Raw genomic sequence first — 23,682 nt, 5'->3', positions numbered from 1 at the left:
TTAGTGCAAATATTTACCACCTATGAACTAAATTAAATTTCATTTCCTTTGGCCCTACGGACCAGACTGGGCGCGTATATCGAAGGGCCCTTTTATTTGCCGACCGCTTCGCATCATTCGATTCGCTTAGTTGTGTGTTTGTACATCCATGCGTTCGTTTGGCTTTCTGCTGGATGCAGAGCCACTCCGTAAGCGCATCCGAACCGACATAAAGGGATGGGCTTTTCGAATTCTACTGTGTCTCCTTCCACAACGACGCCAATTTGTCGTCGATTGCTATCCGCTCGATATGCTCGGGAAAAAGGCCATTTGGTCTCGAGTTTGTTTTTTTTGCTCTCTCTTTTCCCTCCGAAATAAAAGCGGAAAGTTGTTCGGTCTAAAAATTAACATTCCCAGCAGGACCCAGCAGGGTCATCGGAGCCAACGCAGGGCATCACTATTCGTTGTAAAATAAATAAACGCACTCCTCTTGGCAGCCATCATACGCCGGGTGATGTACTCGATGGCTTGTCGAGGTGGCACTCAAGCCTCCTCGGGGTCATTCCAGAATAAATAGCCAGCTCCACCGTCCGAGAACCTTACGGACGATCGACGCGTTCGAAGAGACGTTCTGTTTACGTTTTCCGCCCACCACCGGGCGCAGGTCAATTTACCTCCCACGGCCCCGTGGGCATCTTGCCCCCATACCGGACCCGCTCCCATGGTGGAGCAATTTGAATTGGTTCTGAAAAGTAATGAAAGGTAATTCAATTACGCTCCGTTCGGCTGATACCCCTCGAATGGGCGCAAGAGAGCCAGAAAAACCGACAGAATAGTGGAGAGGGTCACCGGTCGCCATCTGGGCCGGATGTCCGCAACGGAAGTGCCCCATTTCGTGTCATGGGTCCCTTCGCCTTCCGACACCGTCCATTTGTCGTGGCTAATTTTCACCCCAGTGCACCATTGTCTTCGGGTGACATTTTGTTGGGATCGATTTTTCCGGGAAAAAACACCGCTCTTGTGGCGTGAGTTCGAGTAGCACCAGAAAACTCGCCAACCTGCCACGTATGTCCGTTCCTGCGCTAGCCAAAAGGACAAACCCGCCGGGGTATCCCGACCTACCGGCCGGCTGTGAATTAATAATGCTGATTAAGGAAAACGTGCAATAATTACGACATGATATCGGGGGCAGGTTGGCTCCACCGCCGGCGGCATCGCTCACCTATGGGAAAAAGGGCGGGTGAAATAATCATAACATCCAGCCGGAAAAAGGGACACTCTGCCGACACCGACGTGAGAGGAAAAAGCGACCCTAACGGGCTCGGAAGAGGGTTGTTCCATTTGTGATCTTTGCGCGCGGGCTGAACGTAAAAACCCATTCCGGCGGCATGTTTTCCACGGGCCCCGTGCTTATCCTTCCGGTACTAATTACGGGCACACCGGGCCGTGTTTCGTGAATGTTTGCTTCCACGTGAAGGGTGGGATGAGCGCCAAAGTGTGCCCTAGGGCGTACCTTCGCTGTGTTGCGTTGAAGGCGTACACGATGGCGCTTGCTGGGTTTTTCTTTTGCACCGGGGGTTTTTCTCTGCACCGGACGACCCGGTGTTGCTGCAGCGGCACGTTTTTGCTGCATCCGGGCACATGTTGCTGCAAACCGACGGGTTGAGATTTCTTCTCGAGTCGTCCGCACTGCCCTAGAGCCCGTGCCCAAGAGAGGCATAAATGGTCGAACTAGGTTGCTAGGGTGCACCTTCCGTTTGGCTCTGTTTCGTCAATCCGTGTGCTCGAGATAAGGGCCCATCAGAGAGGCAACGCCCGCCCGAGGGCACGGCTTTTATGCACGAATGGTTCCGGTGTCGTGTAGCTCGCTTGTCGTCGAGAGATCACCATGAGAGATCCACAGTTCAGTGGCCTGCGTCGTACAGGGAAGGTGTGCCGTTGTGATTCCTTTTCACCTTCCGAGAGGACGGTGAAAATGGACGTTGAAGCCCGGAAAGAGCGAACGGCGTTGTAAAACTAATTCGATTCACCGCCACACTGCCATGATAAAGTGCCATCGATTTTGCAACACAACTCCAACTGATTGACAATTTGATTTCCATTAAAAATGCTTCGATCGCGCACACAGGAGGCACCGCTTAATGCCGCTTTTACCCACGTGGCATTCTCGATTGCTTTGATCATAAATATTGCAACAAAATCTACCCGTCTTTAGACCATCGAAAGGATTTGTTCAATATGGTGAGCTGACTTGTCGATCGTGCTCCTTGGCTTCATTACTATTCTATTGTACGAGAACGACCCCGCCGGACATCTATACGGCTCAAGCAACGAGTCTAAAGATGCAAATTAATGGGACGAACGACTCGACAAAGCTTCTTATTCCCAGGCGACGGCCCATATTCCACCCGATCGATGGTGTCGATAAACATCCGGCTGTTACATGCGTAATAAACACTTTGGGGCAGCCTCGGAACGTTCGCCATAGAGCTAACTTTAGCATCTCATATGATGTTTACCCATCGTAAATCCCATCTCGAGCTAGGGTGACGAAATATGCATAATTTCGTAACAAGCAAGCTTCGATGAGCTGACCGCAAACTTTGCCATAGTCGCTTCAACGCGTCTTTCCATACGCCAGGCGAGCCCTCGTGCCGAGAAAGACGATGTTATTAAAATTGCACGAAATGCACCAACACATTTCCCACCCTGCCCGAAGTGAGTCGTGACCCCAAACTCTCTGGAATCCGTGCGACAAACTGCGCACGACCAACAGTATTAATTTGACCGAACACAACGAAACACTCCGTCTCTGGTCGTCCTGTCAGCTGTATGCCGTTGTGCTGCAGCATACCATACCACGAATGTGCAACTTTTGACGTGGAAGCTCAATCAATTTGGTACCAAACAAAAAAGGAGTAACTAACCCAATTTATTTCCCACACGCGTGGACGGTGGACGAAGATTAATCATTGTTTTAATGGAATTTGCAACGAGCGGGAGTGCAGCGAATGTTGGTGCACGGAAGGACTCCACTGATAGGTAGAACCAACCGGAATGAGGATAATTTTTCAACCAACATCACAACGAATCCGTCACTCGGTGGCACATAGTGAGGTAAGCATGCTGAATATTTGTTCACATGTAAAACGAATCATTTGATGTTGGAAAAAAAAGGCGGAACAATGAGCTTGCCTTTACGATGTGTACTTTGGAAACTTTTGACTCCAGTGTTGGCTCGATGGACACGTTGAACTGAGCAGCTTCCCATTGCAAAGTCATCCATTTTCCTGCCTTAGTCAGTCACTCGAATTCGTTCAAAAACTTTACTGCCCGAAAAACCTCCGCATCCACCAATCGCCGTGCGAAAATGTGCGAATGTAGAAGCATAAATTACAAATCCCACTTTTCCACGCCACTGCCCTGCCGAGTCTTCGGAATTCAAAGTAAACGAGTGACAATATTTGTTCGTGCGAGTCCTCCGCTCGGTTCGCTTCCTTCCGACTTTGCCGTTACGCTGATTTAAGCCCCAACACAAACACAGCCCGCGTGTGGTCTCGGGTGTGGCTGTGTGTGCATACCAAAGGAAAAACGAATAGGAAGAAAAAAAACCGAGAAGCATTGTGTCGTGCACGCTGGATTTGCTCCGTCGCGGAAGACATTTCGTTATGAATTGCCATTTGCCAGTCAAACATTTCGCTGGCTTAAACAATCTACGCTTCCTCCCGCGCTTTTCCGAGTGGCGCCGGGGCATCCGATTTGCCATTTCCGGCGAAAATCGAACGTGACCAACGGAGCTGACAGCTTTCTCCGACGCCGCAGTTCGCTTCATTCGGGAAGGGGCGTTTCATGGTTTTATTTTATCCGTGCCGTGCGATCCCGAGGCCATGCGTGACGCTGGCGCCATTCGGGCGACGATGATCCCTTGCTTATCCCGCGTTGTTCGTATGAATCACGTCGGGGGCAGGATCCGATAGGAGCTTAGACGTTTCGTATCGCAGTGATTTAGATGATGCAAATATGAAAACGTCTCTGATAAGGATCGGTACCGTTTTTTCGCCACTTTTTGAGTGGGATTAAGTCACAGACACACGCCATTTAGCTTATGCGCAAACAATGTTAGTATAAAGATTTCACAGGCAGGTAAAATCACAATATATTATAGCTTAAATTACAAATGGCATGACTAACGGAAGCACGTATATGATAAACATGTTCAAATGTTTTATTTATTTCTTAAATCAATATTTTCAGTTTCCAAAATACCATTTCAAAACAATACTAAATCTGTGATCTAGAATAATTTGTATTACATCTGTATGAATTATTCACTTCAAACAGAATTAGCTCTTATCATAAAACATAAAAATTCCTAAAACATTTTGTTGCAAATAATTCTTCACACTAAACCAAACAAAAAGCGCGATGAAATACGCTCAAAAACCAAACGACACTTCATTTTAATCCTTCTCGCCGGGATGTTTTCCCGGCTATCCATATTTCATCACCCATCGCCCGATATGCGGAGTGTCGTCCCTGGAACTTCTCCGGCTTTGATTGCAGCAAAAAGCCACCGTGAATGATTTATGTGCGTGCCGCTTCACTTCTCGGTAGAGCCTCGAACGGGCTGGCTCCCGAGAACGTACATTGGCCGTGCCATTTGAGGGGAAAACTTTGACGGCGTAATTCGATCCGGACTCCATTCCGACCCCATGTGCAAAGGCACGTGGCCTGGGCGCGCGATTCGGAGTAACAAAATATCTTCCAGCATGCGCTAAAATGTGTATTATTGTTTGGAAATGAAATTTTCTGCAAAACACATTGCCAAACAACTTTTCGAAAGCAATAGCAAAAAAACACACATACACACAGCAACGGTAATTGGAAATCGTGCCCAGTTCCTGTTCACGCTCCGGGAAAACGTCGCTCCATCGATTGTACATAAATCAACCATTAACTTTTGGGCTAATTTAATCATGGGCCAGCTATTTTACGCCGTGCTAGCGATGGGGTGGGTGATTTTTAAGTTCTTCTCCGTCGCCATTTTCCGATGGCCGCATTCTACAACCGGTCCACTTAGACCTGGTCGTGTTCGTCTTGATTTACGCCAGCCAAAGTTTCGCAATGCGTAAACATTCCGCGCTAACTCGATTGGGCTCTTGCGACTATTTTCCTTGCCGGGTAGGGCGGAGGCTTCAATTCTGGAGGTACGTACAGCAGCCTTCTCTTGTTCCGCTTCCCAGGACTCATCGCCGAACGTCATGTCCAATTATCTGTACATTTCCGCGAACGACACGACGAAGTTTTGGTGTTGCACTTTCGGGACAAATGGTTCGAAATCAACATGCAGATCGAGCGAGGCATAAAGTTTCGCGTCGTTTTCTATCATCGAGCTGAAGATGGGATCTGCCAGCAGGATGCTTTACAAACAATCCCACCCGGCAAGGGAACTCATATCATGCCATGAGAAAAGGAGGATGTTATTTATTTTCAAGCTTGCCTAAAACATCCCTTCGTTCTAGCTGAGAAATACACAAACAGCGCAAATTTCATTGCCATCTGTGATCGAAGATGTCTTCGCACATTTGGTCGAAGATTCTAATCGACCGAATTCCGCCCAATAAGAGGAAAGTCCGTGCCGCTAAAATAAGCATGATGGACCGTTTCTGCTCCAACGTAATGATTCACCCCCACAGCCACTGCTGCTTCTTGTTATCATCTCCACATGATTATTATTGTGGGGTTTATTTATTTGGTTCTCATTCCCTGTTCCGCTTGGCAGCTTGAGTCATGCGCCACCTTTTCCCGCTGTCTTCCGGTAATGGAGATGTGCAAGAATGATCTCGATTTAAAGAATGCTTCACCATGTCTTGTCCCTCGACACGAGCTCTCTCTTTCTCGCTCTCGCTCTCGGCAGCTTCACCTCATCGCCATTACATTACACGTTGGCTTTATGTGTTGCCCAAATTCTCAAGTACTGCTTCAAACTCGAGCTTCGTTTCTTCCTTCAAGTGCCGCCAACTCGGCCGCGCATCTGTTGGCTCTGCGGGAATTTATTGCCCCGGGAAGATAATGTTAAATTTATGATCCTCACCAGTAACAGCATCCTCCACCGAAAAGCTGAAAATTCGTAACCATAATCATCATTAAAGTGAGAGGTTTCTTTTTTTTTTCGACCCGCTCGCATGTTTGCTGGAATGTGGTCTCGCGTCGCGGTTCCGCTTGGTTGCCTTCGTTACTGCAACACGGCAGAAGGTTGTTAGAATTCAGCTCTAATGATTTCGGATTTCGTTCCATTCTTCGATCCACTCGGTCTGCGTCGGTGCCTTACGAGATGGAGCAAAAAAAAAAGTTGCAAACACTCTCCCGACGGCTCTATCTAGTGGAGGCCGATCCTTTCGCACAAACTTTAAGCTCGTTGGGCTCGGTTGTTAGAAGCGAGCTGGAATAATAAAATGGATTCGCCTCGTTGCAAGTAATTAGATAAGTTGGGCTTGTGGTGTTAGAAAACTTTGCTGCACTTTGCAAATTTTACTTCTCTCTCTTATCGTTGGCTTTGTTTTCGAAGTCGCACCTAACGTGTGGGAACAAAAATACAGCCAAGCTTTCTGCCAGCCTTCGAGTGAAGAAAAACATTCGCCGTTTCAAATGGGCACCTTTAACGGCTGCCTTCCAGCGACGTCTAGACACTTTAAGACACTCCGCAAACCGGATTACGGGTACCCGCGTTAGCGATTAGAGGAATTCCAAATAAGCTTCCCCGCCCTTCGAAAGCTCGAAGGATTCGGTCAATTAATGCCGCTTTAGCCCGACGCCTAATCACACCCGCACGCCCTCGGGAGATGATCCGCACTTCCGGGCCTGGTTCGAAGGACCGGATGACGGATTAGCTCGGTGGTGTGCAAGTGGGTAATCCTTCCCGTTGCGTCTTCCATCTTCCGTACGATACGCACGATGGTCATCGGATATCGATGGATGAAAGGATAATTGCCATGGTCGTAATGTCTCTGGGCGGATATGCCATTACGGGTCCACGGGTCTGCTGCGTACGCCGCGCTTCGTCTGAGCGATGTATTACGTGAGCCGAATTTGATATCGTGGAAGGCAGAACATAAAATAACAGGCTCCGGTGCGCTGGTGGACGTCATCTATCGATCTATCTGTGCTAAGGGAAAAAAGTGCTTCGAGCTGGATCATTTGGCTCGTTTGGTGGTGATAGAGAAACGATCTTGTCTTCTATTCGTATTTCTTCCGATGTAATTTTTCTGTCGAATGTATCGTGTAAAAATATTATGAAACGTTTTCAACACTTTTGCATGATGAACCTTAAATGCATCAGAAGAGTACTAAATGTACATGCTAAACAGTTGTATAATCATTTATATATACTTTGTAAACTACCTTTGTAGACTTTTCAACAATTATAATAAGACCTTTACAGTGTAATTCATCGTCACACCCGATGTATTATATCACGATGTACTCCTTTTTAGTGAAAAGATCCTACCTCTGACGTGCTCGAACAATTCAAGGCACTTAAAGCAGTTTAATAGCCTCGAAGGTAAATAATCAACGGCAATGGTGTAGTTTTAATTCATTTTAAAACATTCTGACACACACAAAAAACGTAACGCAAAAAAAACCACCTCGGATGCAAAACTTTCCTTTCAATTCACCTTTCCAAATGGCGCAGGGAAAACTTGCACTCGCACACACACAAATACAAACAGGCAAGCGAGGGCACGAAAAAAAAGTACAACACAACCTGAAACGACATTTCCATTCCGTTTCCCGGAGCGTACCGGCGCGAGAAGGAATATTTACGGTGGGAAAACTTTCTCGACGGGCTTGAATTTGACTTGGTAAGCAGGAAAAATGAGACACCGGTTTCGAGGGTTTTCCTCGTAGACCACCGTGTCCAAGCGGTAGTTCCAATTCTCCGACCTTCTGTGTTTTTTTAGCTCAACTCTAACGCAAAAGGTAGAACTTTGGCTTATTTCGGATCTTCCTTTCCTCTTCGTCCTTCGGTGCGAGGGGCAAATGCCACCCGATGTCCGTGATGGCTTAATTTGGTGGTCACCACTTGCAAGACCGCCAGCAGAGACGATGCCAAACGAAAGCGATACGAAACGCAGCGAAAGCACTCGCTAATAAACCAAATCGCTGTCACTGCCAGCGAACGCCTGCCACCGAATGCTGAATTCAATAAATTTATAACAAAATAAGCACTTCCGGCTGGGTCTTTCACACTCGGTGGCTCTCGGGTGATTCGTTCCGGCAAGCTCCGGCGTCTTGTGGCATCGCTTTCGCTGATTCTTATCGTCAGCCAATTTGAACCACTGCAATTTGTTCGCGATCCTTCGGGTGAGAAGGCGGCTGTCAAAACGTATCCTTTACCGCTAAATGGCGGACATTGAACTGTCAGGCATAGCAGTTTGGCATTCGGGTGTACCACATCCGTTCGCCTGAGAGATAGAGCACCGTTGAGCCTTTCGACCGGGAGGACGCTTCGATTGTCATAAATTAGCGAAACGGACCAAATCCATTCCCCCAGATGAATGCGCGCTCACGGAGAGCGCTAAATAAAGCATTACAACTCCGCTGTGAGCACGCAACGGTACATAATTCATTGCAACATTGACAGCTTTCTCCTTGGGGTTGGATCGTTTGACGCCGCTGGTGCTTTCTAAGAAGCTTAAAGTAATTGAATTACAATCGATCTTGCTGAGCTGGATTTATACGCCCGTGTTTGAGCTCCTCGGTGTGCTCTTCATGAGCTCGAGTATCTCATTTGGGACTCTATGGAAGCTAATAATGAACAATCCTTGGGGACTATCTCCCGAACGAGGAATAAGAGCGCCATTTTGTACTTTTACATTTGTTCTACCGAACGGGAACTCGTACTCCCAAACACCTTCGCCACGCTATCGACCATCATCGCACGTTGACGTAGTGCTGTCAACCCATCACGTCAAGAGCAATCAGCGTCAAAAGCATGTCACAACGGAAGCTCAACCGTCTTCCGTATTTCCGTTCACAACCTCTTCAACGATCACGGTTGGAAAATTTCCATCGCCTCGGTGTCGTTGATGCTGATAAGTGTGTGCACCTGAAGATGTCGGTTTCTTGCCACAGCGTCGCGGTTGATCGTTAAATGGGTGGCATAATTTGCAACCATGCAACAGTCGGTCGGTGCATAATTTATCTATGGATATGGTAATGTGATAATTAAAATTGAATAACGCCAACACACACATATATATATGCATGTCGGTTCGCTGGTCATAAACTCGGAAATTCGGTTCGTTTCACATCGTAGCGCCATATCGATGTCTTTGTTTATGGATGGCTAATCAGATAGCATCCGGTGAATAACGATGTGCCATGCCAATCAATTTGCTTTCAAATTTTTACGGTATTCATAAACGTATTTAGACTCTGCATTATAATTAACCGCTTAGAAATACCGAACGACATTTGAGTGGAATTTATTCGCGCAGCATTGCTGAATAATTTCAATTTAGAATCAATTAAATACTCACCCTGGCTCGCCGAATTCCGAATCTATTTTGGATCTAAGCAGAATTGAGATTCTTGTTGAATGCAAAAACTTTCCTTGCACGATTTGGTTTTACCCTTGTCAGTCTTCGTGACGTAACGTCATGTCCAATAAGCTTTCCTGTCAAACCTTTCTTTTAGAATTCCTACTTCAGAAGTCAATGCCTACTTTGCACGCTACGTGCTGATTTACGTATTTCTTATTTGAGGCCACCGTTCTCAATTATCTTTTCAACCGGTTACCAGAAGTACAATAAATCGTACCAATAAATCTTCAACTAATATTCGGACAAACCATGCTACAAAAAATTGGATTCCAAAATTTATATTTATTATTTTATCAAACATCCCTTCCAAGCACGTGCAAATCCGCTCAAAATGAGTCACTTTTCAGCGGGAATGTGCAATTTTATCGATACCAGTCACTCTGATAATTAATTACACCACTAATTTCATTACGATAACACCAACCAGACACACATCGTTCCACCACTCGACATGAGCTCCGGAATCCTGCGGATACTTTGCGAATGTATCATACCACAGTCCACCACCCTGTTGACCAGGGTCAGACCCAGTCGCGCATTACAAACTAATCGTTTGATTAATGTGTCTACAGTTTGTCCCGGCAGCGTCTATAATTTCATTTCCGCCTCATTTCCGCCACACTGTGCCAACATGCGAGCGACCTTTGCACGTCCTTTCGTGCGATTTAATTTTCGGAATTTACAAAATGACACGCGTCCTTCCGTACGGCCGTTATGCCGGCTCGTAACGCACACATTACCGGACAAATTGTTGTCCCCCGAAGCGCGATTCGAACATTACGATGGGTATTTGATTGGCATCATGCAGATCCCAGCCGTCTCGGTGGAGTATCGTAGAAAGGGAATTGAAACGAAAAAAAATACGAAAAACGATCCACCTCAACTTCCTGCTGGTGGATAATCTCCTTCATAAATCCTATCCAGGGCCGCGGGTGCGGGATATGACATCGGACACCGATTTGCCGGATCGGATCGCAGCGATAAAATTAATTAGATTGAAATTGCTTCAACGGAAAAGGCTCGAGCTTTTGCCGCTCCCAAGTGTCTTGAGGACATCATTTGCATTTCGTGGCAATCGTTTGACTTCTCTGACCGGTTTGGAACTGGCATGATTGTAATAAAAATCCTAATTACCCACCGCTAGGGTCCGTTTCTGGGCTCGCTTTTGAATCAGATAAGGGTGGTTTGCTGCTCGCACCCAAAGAAGGATCAGACAACAGCCCTAAGTACTCTCGTTCACCGCCTGCAGCACATGGCAGCCCGGGAGAGTTCAATCACTGATTTGCGTCGACGAACGAGCATTGGTTTTTGCAATTAAGCAAGCAATTAAAGATTATATCTCGATCATCGCACCGAAGGGTGCTATGAGCTACTGGCCACCTCGGCACCCTCGAGTGTGCAAATCGTAGCCCCCGAAGCTCCGCAACAGTGGCCATGTTGCGACGATTATTTAGTAACCGAAACGAAACAACGCAGTGGAATCTCGTTACCGAAAACAATCAGCTAATAGAGAGGGTGCTTTTATTATTCGTTCGATCAAACACTGCCATCCACCGTTCTGCCCAGAGTGGGAGGTCAAATAATCGATCATGAGGCAGCCCTCTCACACACGAACTCTGGCGCTTCGTTTCGGTTTGGTTTTTCCCCGAACCGGCTCTCGATTAAATTGCTGGATTGGCGAAATTTTTTTATCCATCGCGCGCGAACGTAACCGGGAAATGTTGTTTGCAGCGAGGGAAAATCCACAAATCGATCCCCAACATTGTGAAGGAGCTTCGATAAAGAACCGAAGGAATAAAATGAACAAAGTAAAGCTAACCTCCCCGCTTTGGCCAAGTTCCCATCGATTTTCCTAGTGAATGGAGTTCATTGCGCATTCTTCGGGCAGCGAGTTTGGTGACCGAGTGTTTCCTTTTCTTTCGGTGGGCATCGATTGAAAGTTTTCGATTCCGGTAGCAAAGAATTTTGAGGCAGCTTTTTTTTGTCAGAGATGGAGTGCTTCTTTTCCATCCCTTAAATTTACGATTGACCATTTCTTTCCAAAAATGCCGGTTGGATAATGGTAATGGTCGGAAATGAAAAGTTTTTCCTCTGGATGAAGCACCCTTTAGTTTTAAGAGGGCTCCACGCAGAAAAGGTTTTTTGAAAATTTGTCTAATTGCCAGTTGATTTAAAACGGTGGTCCAAAACGGTTTAGTAGAATGATTGACCTGTTGGCAAAAAAATATATAACGTTTCTTTTTATGTGTTTAAAAAAAACGTGCAAGTTATTTTGTGCATTCCGTAATCTTCATAAGAAAGACATACTTTTATTAATATTTTAATTCCACTCTTACTCGAAAACCACTACCGCAAAGCCGACTGTAATCTTCGTAATCCAGCTAAGAGAAAATCGCCGTAATAAACGAAGTGACCACTGCTCAACATGCACGGCTCCTGGCTTCGAGTTCCATCGCTGCCTGAGCATTCCTCTCCATCAGAACGGTATTCGTGCCGGAATTGTTAAGGTTCGCACATCTGGCCTCGTGCCAGTCGGATTTTTGAAGTGGCTTTTTTTTTGCTGCCTGTGGCCACTTCCAAGAAGCAGCATTATCGTTAATGAACATCGTCTTAACTCTTCGCATGAGTTGCTGCTATATTACGCCGTTGAAAGCGAGCGGTACGAAGCGAAACGGCAAAAAAAACCAAACAATCCGAAATTGTCCGTCGTTACGTAATCGAATCGGTATTAATTTGGATTTAACGATTTTGCGTTTTCTTTCCGGCGCTTTAGTTCCAGTTTTTCTGGCTTGCTTTGCAGCTGGACCTCAATGCGGAGATTGATGCGAAACCTGTGCATCAGCTGGGTTTGAGTGGCGTTGACGGTTTGCTGAATATTTAACTTCAACATGCTTTCTTTCGAATTTTCCATTCGCTCGGCCTCGCACGAAACTTGGCACTCATTTTCCGCTGCATCACGTCCCATTGCAGATGTCATAATATGGGTTTCCCGTGCGAAAGTGCGCAGCTCCAGCAGCACCGACCAGCAGAACCGGCCGACCGCTGCCAGCGGAATTGGGCAACCGAACGTAGGCCACAGGACGACGACCGTCAAACACGGACCACAACCTCAACCATCAGCAACCGGCTCCCACCGCCAGCCCCGGAATCGCCCGGCCCGGTTCCCCATCGGGCGCAAGGACCCGACCTGGCAGCAGAACCTCTCCAAGCCGTGTTGACGAATCACCGAAGAAGTGAGTCCTGCACCATCACTGCCACCGTGCCTCGGTGGCCCGTGTCCTTCAACCCTTCGGCCGTGTTCGACGGCTATTCGGCGATCGTGCTCGACAAGCTGTCCCATTTCTTCAGCCGTCATGCCGCTCCCGCCCCTCCCACGGTGGTACCATCGTCGCCACCTTCGAGTGTCACCAGTCTAAGAACGCTCGACGTCACACCGTCCAAAGGGCCCGGCAATCCCGCGGCCAGTCCACGAAGGAATGCGCACGATGCGCATCGGGACGCGCAGTTCCACGCTCGGGATGGGATGGCCCCTGCTGCCAAGCCTGCCGCCGTCGCCGCCGCCGCCGCCGCCACTACCAGCAGCCACCATCTTGTAAGACATTCACTTTGTTTATACGCAGCCTCTAGTGTACTACTAGCGTTATGTTATCTAACGATACCAACAGTTGCCTCAGACACAGCGCACCCAATGTAAGTACTCCGCGCGGTCGCCCACGACTATTCGTTCGGCTGCTTAGTCGCATCGCTGTCATCATCTGACATCTGTCACTCGTCATTTAGTGGACGGCGGCCATCTTGCCACCTCGTCGTCCGATTCTTGATTTTCGATCATTTCCATTTATGTCCTTTGATCGTTTCATTGTATTGTTTCATCGATGATCATTGCGGATTCGGATTCCATTCAACTGGTTATTTGTCGATTTTGTTATCTTTTCATAAAAGTTTCCAACTGCTTCTTCATTGTTTTTGGTATCACAACCAGACGTGATGCATTTGGATGCTTTAGTATCTCTGTGACAATTCATCCCATGCCCTAATTGTCATTTATGTTAGCATCAATCATTCAAACGCCTAAATGTTGATTTGGAATACATTTTGTTGACAAATGTTTATGCTTATGTTCATCCCATGTGACATTTTTTTGTTTCTACTTATTTCATACGAGGCTCAACTTCAAACCTCCTACCAGCTTTCATTAGCCATGCGACAAACCAATCCGTCATACCTGGCCCTTACGGCTCAATGGTACTCGGTTCGCCTCGCACCTGGATCTGAACCCAAGCCAAGAAGTGCATAATTCATACCTTAGAACGCGCTCGCTCAATGCCATCCAGCTGCTCCTAGTGTATGCTAACTGTTAGTTTGCCGTATGCAAATTGCGATATCACGCGAGTTTACCGCATCATACATTCTAATGTTCGTATTCTGTTTTCTCTACGGCATTTCTAAACGTTTCCTAGCAGAAGAGGAAGAGTTCGGTAAATACAATAGCGCGTAGAGTTTTCCCTAAGCCACTCGTACCACTTTTTGTCCGGGTCGAATACGAAGGCCTGTTAATCGAACAAACATTCAGCACCGTTTTCTTTTTTTGGTCTACCGTCCACGGTAGCGATGCATTCACCGATCAGTACCATTCACCAGGACACGAAACGCGCTCGATCGTGCTCCTCATCCGTGCGGCGCGTGGTAACAATAAGAATGAAAGTTGGTGCTTCGGTGGCCTTCTTGTAATCCGTTCTGTTGTTTCGATGGTTTCTACATTTAGTTTTGTGCATGCGTTCGAAACGTTTCCAAACCGTTAGCGTCATTCGTTCGAATACGATGGACTGTACATTAGAGGATTAATGCATACTGTTTTTCTGGCACCCGCAGATTCGCCGAAGGAAAGTCGGATAAGGAGATTTTAGATCATCTGTTAACGAACGAGCGTTACGATAAGCGATTGCTGCCACCAGTGGACGGTAAGTATTACGTTTTATCACGATGTCTACTTACGTTTCGGGTGAGAGCGATGAATAAACGCGAAAGTGCTGCCCGACACGGTAGTACCACAAGGAAGAGAAATTAAGAGAAGTTTGAAAAATGCTACGATCTTCGTTTATGTTGATTATTTTTACATTCACTTTTGAGGAAATTTTGCTTGCTTCGGTTTTGTTTACAAAAAACCTTTTGTTGATAATTCCGATCCGTGTACAGATGTACTTTTTGAAGCATCATTAGCGAATTAATTTTTAATAATATGCACAATAACAGGTGCCCCTACTCATAACATCCACATTATTGAAATTAATTTCATGCTAACACAAAATTCACTCATTGAATCATTATTAGTAATACCCTGCAGATGGTCGTATTGATCATTACTAAGATGCCCATATTGTTGTTTTATAGCTATTAAATTATAGTCGCTCATAAGATATTAAATTATCGACTTTATCTCTAACAAATCGATCGAATTATATTCCACGCATCCAATCGGTGACATAATCACTCCATTTCACTCACGATTGGTACGATCACGAAGCTTTAGTTATCATTTCATTTTATACATCAAATTTCTTTTCGCCACTCCATAGTAACGTTGATGGGTAGATAGTTCTGTTGCTTTTACCCGTGCATCATTTGTGTTCCTGTTTGGTACTGTTGTCCTTTGTTCTGTTTTCTTACCGGCATGATTTATCCAAAATTTCTGACCCTTTTAATGTGTTTTTCAATTGGTTGTTTTCTGCTTCTTTAGCGCTTATTTCCTGCTGTCTCCACCCCTTTGCGGTGCCAACATTTTTCGTTCGCCCTTTGTCAATGTCAATGCCGCGCAATGTGTTTCCTTCGCCAGACAGGCTTCGCCTTTTTCATGATGCATCTCATTATTCAGTGTAGTTTGCATACCGAAAGTTCACAAAGCTTCAGCTCCACAGCTACATTAACCCCACCGAAGGGGATCGGGACAATGGAACTTCATGAATCTTTGGCCGCACGAACCGCTGCGAGCCGCCCGACCTTACCCCCTGAAATCCGTCTTCCAATCTCGGAACAAACAAAACAAACCCCTAAAAAACCTACAGCCATTCAATACATACTCAAACACACACGCATAAACAAGAGCTCATATAAGAGCGTAGAAACACAACTACTATCCTTCCACACTTGCCACGTCCTACATGCCGTGTGCCCTTCAGAAACCAACGACACAAAGAACAACTCGGCTCGAACTCGTGTTTTGCTTCTTCTTCTTATCTCTCTTCCTCTTTGCAGATGCGGATTTTTGCTGTGGCATGCACACGCCGGAAATGGCTAAACACATACCGGATATGCGTGTTCCAGGACGACCCCAGAATCGTGGTCCGTTTGCTTTCCCTTGTGCCCTTAATTTGTCTGCTACCGTTTCGTCCGCTACTGTACTACTCTTTGTTCCTTCTTCCTTGCCACCCGATTAGTAATTTTGTCCGTACATTGTTCCGTTGAGTGTATTTTGCCTTTACGTTCCGTGGGCTTCCCTCTTGCCTGCATTTTTCTGTTCATCCATCTTCCCGTTCTCCATGCTCCTATTAACCATCCGGTAGCTATTGTGCGTAGTTACGTGTACTCCCGAATGCTTCCGAATGTCCGAATGGCATTGATATTACATTACAGCTGTAGGTTGCATCCTTCCAGATTCATTTTTGGTTGCGTTTTTGGTTTCCACTGCACCCATATGCTGTCCCTTGTTGTCCTTCCGCTTGCGCTAGCCTCGAGTTCAACCCTGCACCCGCATGTACAGCCCAAAATATGGCGGTGGATCATTGCACATTGCGTCTTTCGTTTCACAAACCCGCAACGGTTGACGAACTGCGGCGAGTAAAGCAGTAAAACAGTAAAGCTGCAGGCTTGCTGCGTGCTGCAATCATGAGCTATTTCATCAGAATACCTTCCAGAAAACTGACGTTAATCATCTATGATACACATTTGCGTGATCAGCTCGGTTATATGCTAACAACACTGGGAGACCAATCAACATGAATTCTGTACAATTGAAATGATGCGCTGCAAATTTTTCTCCGCACTTTGTTTTACGAAAGTTTAAGCACAATTTTGATTGATTTTGATACTCACCCTCCGTAGTAAACAAATAAGATGGTGCATTTTTTATTGTTGTTTTAATTTTGCAATATAATTCACCAATAGAAACACGAGTGACGTGTCTCTCGTTGTGGGAACAACGTTTGTTTTTGTGTTGTGAAATTTTTAGCCGTTGGATTACATTTTCTTTCCAATTTCTAACCGCCACTTAGCCAGTAGACGTATGCAGTTTCATGCAGAATGCACGCGGACGATTTAAGAAACTTTTTTTTCTCAATCGTACATTATTCCAATTAAATACATTAGAATTATGAGCTGCCGAAACGAGGTTACTGATAAGCGCATTATGCCGGCATTTCGTTGCAGGTACATTGACTGTGAACGTGAGCGTGTTACTATTAAGCTTAGCGTCACCTGACGAGTCTAGTTTGGTAGGTTATGGCTAGGTAAGCGTGTCTGCGTTGCATTCTCACTCCCGAATGTCTCTTCCCGGACAGAAATATGAGGTCGAGTTCTTGCTGCAGCAACAATGGTACGACCCACGGCTTCGATACGCCAACCAGTCACAATACGAGTATCTGAACGCGATCCACCACCACGAGGACATCTGGCTACCGGACACGTACTTCATCATGCACGGGGACTTCAAGGATCCGATCATACCGATGCACTTTGCGCTCCGGATATACCGCAATGGCACGATTAATTATCTAATGAGGTTGGTACCTTACACAAACGATTGAAACAAAATGGAAATTATTGGTGTGTTACTACTTTTGCTTTACCTTTTCAGGAGACATCTCATCCTGTCCTGTCAAGGCCGATTGAACATCTTTCCCTTCGATGATCCACTGTGTTCGTTTGCGTTGGAGAGCAGTAAGTATCGTTGGGTCAACGGTTTCCGTTGTCGTTCCTTTCACATATCGCTTATGTCAGTAGAAGTGATTAGGTTATTAAGTCTTTCACTATTTTCGTTAGTATTGCATACGAATTTTCACGTAAGCTTCTCTCGTTGAAGTGATCTCAACCTTAGACTTTCTGCGTTCGATTTCTTATGTTCTAATATCATCTGTTTTGCTGTTTTCTCGTCACCAGTATCGTATGAACAATCGGCAATAACGTACGTCTGGAAGAACGACGAGGACACTCTTCGCAAGAGCCCTTCGCTGACGACTCTAAATGCGTACTTGATACAGAACCAAACAATCGCCTGTCCCATCAAGGCCAGCTGGAGAGGTAAGCGAACGTTTTGGGTCCTTCGTGCGCCCTTTCCTCCTTCCGTCTCCGTTCCGATTGTGTGCGTGTTTGTTTGCGTGGCAGGATGGGGTGTTCCACCACCCCGCCAAAGTGCTGCCCTCTCCCTTCGGCCGTTCGGAGAGGGCCGATGCTTGTTCTCTGGGGCAGAGGGAGTTTCCGATCACACATTCCTTGGGTTTGTATTTGCGTATCGGTTCTATCGGATGGTTTTATGTTCTTCAAGTGAGAGTTTTTAATGCATTTTCTACAGTTACGGTTTATTGAACGCGCATCCGGAGTATGAGTTTTTAGAATTTTTCTTCTTTTCTTTCTGGTACTGCGCATTTGGTTGAGTTTTAATTATGGTTAACCCGTAAGACAGTTTAAGTTTGCACCCCAATGTAATGTAGAATTTTACGATTTTGTGAGCCCCATGATGGATTGGTAATATTCAAGTCTAAAAATATCATTACTTTAGAATACCTTTGTAAAGCAAATTTTATATTATTTTTTTTCGTACATTACTTCAATATTCTCAAATTCCGTATTTCACTTACTTTTGATATTTTATTTCGTAACTATTGGTTCAATACTTCGACCAACAATTTATCTATACTCAAGCATTCAAATATTTATAATTATTTATCCTTATCTCAACCGTAGACGGCTTTGAAGTGAATGAATATAACCAACTCTTCCTTTGCCGACGAGCAAGTTTTCCTTTAGTTTTTTATATTACTTTCCATCTCTTCTTGCTTCTGGTATGATTTGTCGTGCACTTTCTACCGGTAATCTGGAAGGAGCTTGTCGTAAGCATCCTTGAGATGCCCTCTAAATTCGCCCCCTTTAGTCCATTTCGCGCCCACGTCTTAACACTCGGTTAAGCCGTCACAACCGTCAGGAGCGGCAGGTCTGGTTCGGACCATTAGAGTAATCGGGCGCAAAAGTGCAAATTATTGCAACCTCCTACGCGCGCCGCGTTTTCGCTCAATCACAAATTAAACAAGCCTCAACCCCTCGCATGAAGCCATGTGAATCAAGTGCGAAGGCGAACCCTGTCGCCTCTCGGGAGCCTTTCGCTGCCGTAAATGAAGTGCTGCCATGCATCGGAAAGACGTTCATTTATTTAATTGTGTGTGTGTGTGTGAGTTTGTTTTCATTCTTCTCTACATTTCTACTTTTCATTTGTTATGTGTTCCTCGTTATTTTATTATCGTCTTATCATGCTTTCCTCGGGTTCCGCTCGCGCTGGAATGGCGGTGTCGTATTTTTTCCGTTTGAGCGATTAAATTATTCGCTCCCGCTTTCTACCCGTTTCCGCCTCCGCTCCATTAATTAATGAATGTGATTAAGTAAATTGCCTCGACCCTAGTAGGTGACAAGCGCAGCGGTCGGGTCTGAAAATTGAAAATTTGCGTGGGCAAAAGCTTTCAAACAAAGGCTTTTCCCCCGCTGCTGTAACGTTTGGTTTATTATTTGTAAAATGGAAGCCCATATTAGCATCGGTCAGTGCAGCCACTCTAAATTAACTCCGCTAATTGGAAATCATGATAGCATGCTCGAAAACAGTTTTGGTGATAATTTTTGCCATAGCGGTCCTTTTATTGGCGTTGCTAATAGTAAGTCTCATATTTATGTGACCTCTCTAAAAGACCACCCCGTTTTGAAGCAGCATTATCCTATCAAATGTACAATATTACTTTAAACTACCTTGAAACGACGATTGCTAGATGTGACTAACAAACATTAAAACATTTCAACTATTGAGCTCCTAATTTTCATCAGTAAGTTTGTATTCTCGAAGTAACTTGCAGAATCAAAAAAAAACGTCAGGTATTTCCGAAGTCTTCTTATGTTTTATTCTGCACTGCATTTTTTTCACGTTTGATTAAAATTGTTTTGCATCTATTTCTTGTGGTCTCACTTCTGAAGTGTGTTTCAAATTTTATGATGCTTTTCAAAAACCGTAAGATGTTTATATATTTTCATTTCCTCTTTTTACCTTCGCTCTATCGAAATATCAATACCAAACAACACCATTTCGTTGTACAACGAGAATTTCCCATCCCCGAACGCTCCCAGACACCCTTCCCGAGATCTCCCTGACCCGGACACAAACACCACCCTCAACTCAACTGCGCCAACCTCTTTGTGCAACTTTAAATTATGTGTAAACAACCCACAATGACATAATGCACGTGCAAACATTTTCTTCATCAGCCGAAGGACAAACGTTGTCGGTAGAAGACGAAGAGTTTCTTTGTAATTTATGTCAGAGACGATTTGAGGAGCAAGGTACATACAACAACCAAAAAACCATTGAAACTATTTCTATCCTCCCGTTGCCAATCGTATGCCCGTCCAAGCAAATCACCCTGCCGTTTATATGTTTTTTTTTTCGTTTCATTTTATTTCTTCTGCTAGTCGTAGAAAACTCCGTTCGGGCTACTGTCGCTCACTTTTCGTTTCACCTACGTTGATTTTCATTTGTGTTATTGTTTATTTTTTCTCGTGCCACTTTCGATTGGTTTGCGTGGACTACCGCTCATTCAATTTGTTTTGCGATTCGGAATGGATATCGGCCTCTTCTCGAGTTAGCTAGCATCTATATCCTGCACACTGCACTATCTCCTACTCTCTAGACGAGATGGTTTTCCCAGATCTTCGTGTCGAGTGGAATTAACGCTTATGATGCTAAACTAAATTCAAATACTTAAAAAAATCCATTGACGAAGATATCATAAAACAGAAACATAACTCCTTTACAATGTGCCAAACAAATCGACAGTTTATCGATTAGTGGTTTTTATACGTCATGTTTAACTGTAGAGCTATAGCACAGCTATCGTACACTCAATGTTCTTGTCGTTCGTTCCATTTTTCAGCGTTTCTCGATTGCTATGAGATAAAATTTAAGTCGTCTTGTTCATTTCATATCAATTTATGTGTCATCCATGAAGAAATCTTTCGTTAAATATTCCATATTTTCAGCAAAACACAAAAATAGTGCCATGCATTATTTCGATTTGTCTTTTAACGATAAACGCAAGCTCCTTCCAACGTGTTGTATATTATCCCATAGATAAACCAAATGTGTTTGATAATGTATAGGAAATATTTCTAAACATACACGTTAGTTGTTGATGTGACATATAATGCCTAATGTGTATGTAATATTATACTTAATTAGACAAAATTTATGAAATTTTGTTGGATGTTTTAGTGAAGCATGCACTTTGATTTTTGTCATTTATCAATTTTTGAATTGATGTATCATTTCAGTCTAATCTACGTTTATTTTTTTATTCGGTCAAAATTTCATTAGTTGAGTTAAATACCATATAAAGTTATCGCACATTCGATTTCTGTTCTATTTAAAATGATTTTAATACATTTAATAGCATGTGGAATAGTTTCTGAATGAATTTTTGGAATGAAATCTTTGTTACCGTTTTAAAAGCTCTCAGCTCAAGCCCGAGCTTTCTCTTCTAACTCATTCATTCTGCATGGCTAAACCCGAGTGAACCAATGGACGGCTATTTTTGATGAGTTCTGAAATTATGAGTTCGATGAGTTTGGTTTGAATCTTCGTTTGTAAGTTTGTGCTCAGGTCCCGGTAGCTTTTTCCATCCCTCTGCCGTTTTACTACCGTTTTTCAGTGGCTCCCTTCACTCTGTATTGTGCCGTATCTACTTTCCTCTCTAGTATGTTCATGGTAGTGCCAAAAAAACATCAGCATTGCATCCGTGATTCGCGAAAACGAAAAAAAAAACTCATTCTATGTATCCATAACGCAGCTTTAGTGATACTCGTGGAACAAAACAAAACGGAAATGGCTGACCGTATGAAACCTTCTCTTTCTTTTCCTCCTCCAAAACTGTACTCTCGATGTGTGCGTGTATATTTCCTTGTATGTGTGTAGGAAATTACAGTTGTCTGAAAGTGGATTTAATATTTACAAGAGATCGAGCGTTCTATTTCACGACCGTCTTTATACCGGGCATCATACTGGTGACGTCATCGTTTATCACCTTCTGGCTGGAATGGAACGCGGTCCCGGCCCGTTCTATGATAGGTAAATGTACAAACATACAAAAAATGCATCGCATTCTCATCGTCGCTGCGTGCGTACCAAACGCATGTGCGGCTTGACGCCGCCAGGACGAACACTGGCACCACGCGACGGACAGGGACGCGAACCGACCCGGACGGATCGATAGGCTGACAAACACACTAACTAGTTCGCTAACAAGCAAACAACGGACGAAACTGCTCCGCTCACATACGAGTGGCGAGTGGCGTGTAGAACCGGGAGCGCAAGCACAAACAAACTCGCCAAGCTCCAGGTTGATTCACGTCTACTTCTCGCTTTCGCCGTTCCACGCTGAACTGTCTGCGCAAACTTATTTTCCTCCCATCTCTCGATCGCAAGTTGCATGGCGGGAGAAATAAATCGATTAATTTACCTTTCTCATCAATTTCTCGTTTTTATTTCTCTTACGGATTCTGCTCGTGCTAACAGTCTGCTTGCACGATTCCATTCTTGTTGCGAAAAAATATTAAGCAATTAGCAAAACATGTTCATGCGTACTTTTATTGCTTCGCATTTTGTATTTGAAATCACTCGAAATAATTTCAACAGGGATCCTGCTTGAGGGTACGTTGCAATTTGCTTCAATTTCCACCGAGTACTGGGCGCCTCCATTGTCACTCTGGTCTTGATAAAATCATATTCCGCTGTGGTAAGACAATCTCGTGTATGAAGTGTTTTTTCGACATATTCTGTTCCGTTAAACCTATACGTAAAGATTCTTCTGGTTCCGTTTGTCCTGTAAATGGTGCATCCTCCAAACCCCTGAAGATCTTCGTTGATTTCATGCCGAATCCAAATGCTCATAGTTTCGCGCGTTCAATTCGACGAATTCGACTACCAATTATACAACACAAATTATGCGAGCATATTCTTGATTGGTAGACCATATTTTGGTTGAGATTTTTCATTTCATGTAAATGTGGTTTATTATAAGTGATCGGAACAAGCTGAAATTGATTCGTTAAATTTACTGTCTACAAAAATGAAATCTTAAATTCTAAATTTGAAAAAATCATATCAAAAGAAATGCTTCAAATTTTCGTTTCATCCCCATTCTCTTCTCTTTCTCTCTCTCTCTCTTTCTCTTTCTATTTCTCTTTCTCTAATGCTCTCTCTCGTATTCATACTGCAACGTTAACTTCTTTTTAATCTCGTTTATTGACATTGAATCCTTTTTTTTATAATTCGTGTCCTGTGTGTTACACATATGGTACCAATGAACCTTGTGTACGTTGCGGTGCGGAAATCGCGAACGTATTTCTACTCTCACACTAACAATTACACCAACATCCCTTGCATTACAACGGCGTATCGTGACCGTTTCGTTCTCTTCTGTCGTGCTTCTGACACAATCACTTACACGCTTCCCCAAAATGCGTGTCACCTCTAACTTCTTCGACAACGCTCCTTGCCATTCGTTTTCTCTTCAAAAACATTACTATAACACAAACTTTATCCACTCGAACGTGCGGTGCAACGGCGGCGACCAACACAATCGGCCCAAACAACCAACGACGACAGGTAATTACAGTTGCCTGAAGGTAGATCTTATGTTTACGCGGGATCGAGCCTTCTATTTCACGACCGTCTTTATACCGGGCATCATACTGGTGACCTCATCGTTTATCACGTTCTGGCTCGAATGGAATGCGGTCCCGGCGCGGGTCATGATAGGTAAGCGAACACAACGATGACAAAAACCCACCAGCCACA

The 23,682-nt window shown here is 44.6% G+C and overlaps 1 protein-coding gene across 1 annotated transcript in view; it reads left to right on the top strand.

Annotated features, from left to right (window-relative positions):
- The window catches only part of LOC128724850 (gamma-aminobutyric acid receptor subunit alpha-4), an 83,731-nt gene that overhangs the window by 41,730 nt on the left and 18,319 nt on the right, over positions 1-23,682 (top strand). The window contains exons 2-11 of the mRNA XM_053818572.1: positions 12,555-13,274; positions 14,045-14,062; positions 14,457-14,545; positions 15,837-15,923; positions 17,007-17,071; positions 17,138-17,358; positions 17,434-17,516; positions 17,736-17,876; positions 20,097-20,171; positions 21,799-21,951. Of these exons, the coding sequence (XP_053674547.1) occupies positions 12,555-13,274; positions 14,045-14,062; positions 14,457-14,545; positions 15,837-15,923; positions 17,007-17,071; positions 17,138-17,358; positions 17,434-17,516; positions 17,736-17,876; positions 20,097-20,171; positions 21,799-21,951 (1,652 nt within the window). The remainder of the gene's footprint in view (positions 1-12,554; positions 13,275-14,044; positions 14,063-14,456; positions 14,546-15,836; positions 15,924-17,006; positions 17,072-17,137; positions 17,359-17,433; positions 17,517-17,735; positions 17,877-20,096; positions 20,172-21,798; positions 21,952-23,682) is intronic.

Source organism: Anopheles nili, chromosome 3 (genome assembly GCF_943737925.1).
Source record: "Anopheles nili chromosome 3, idAnoNiliSN_F5_01, whole genome shotgun sequence".
NCBI classification, from domain to species: domain Eukaryota; kingdom Metazoa; phylum Arthropoda; class Insecta; order Diptera; family Culicidae; genus Anopheles; species Anopheles nili.
This window is presented reverse-complemented; position numbering and strand designations above follow the sequence as displayed.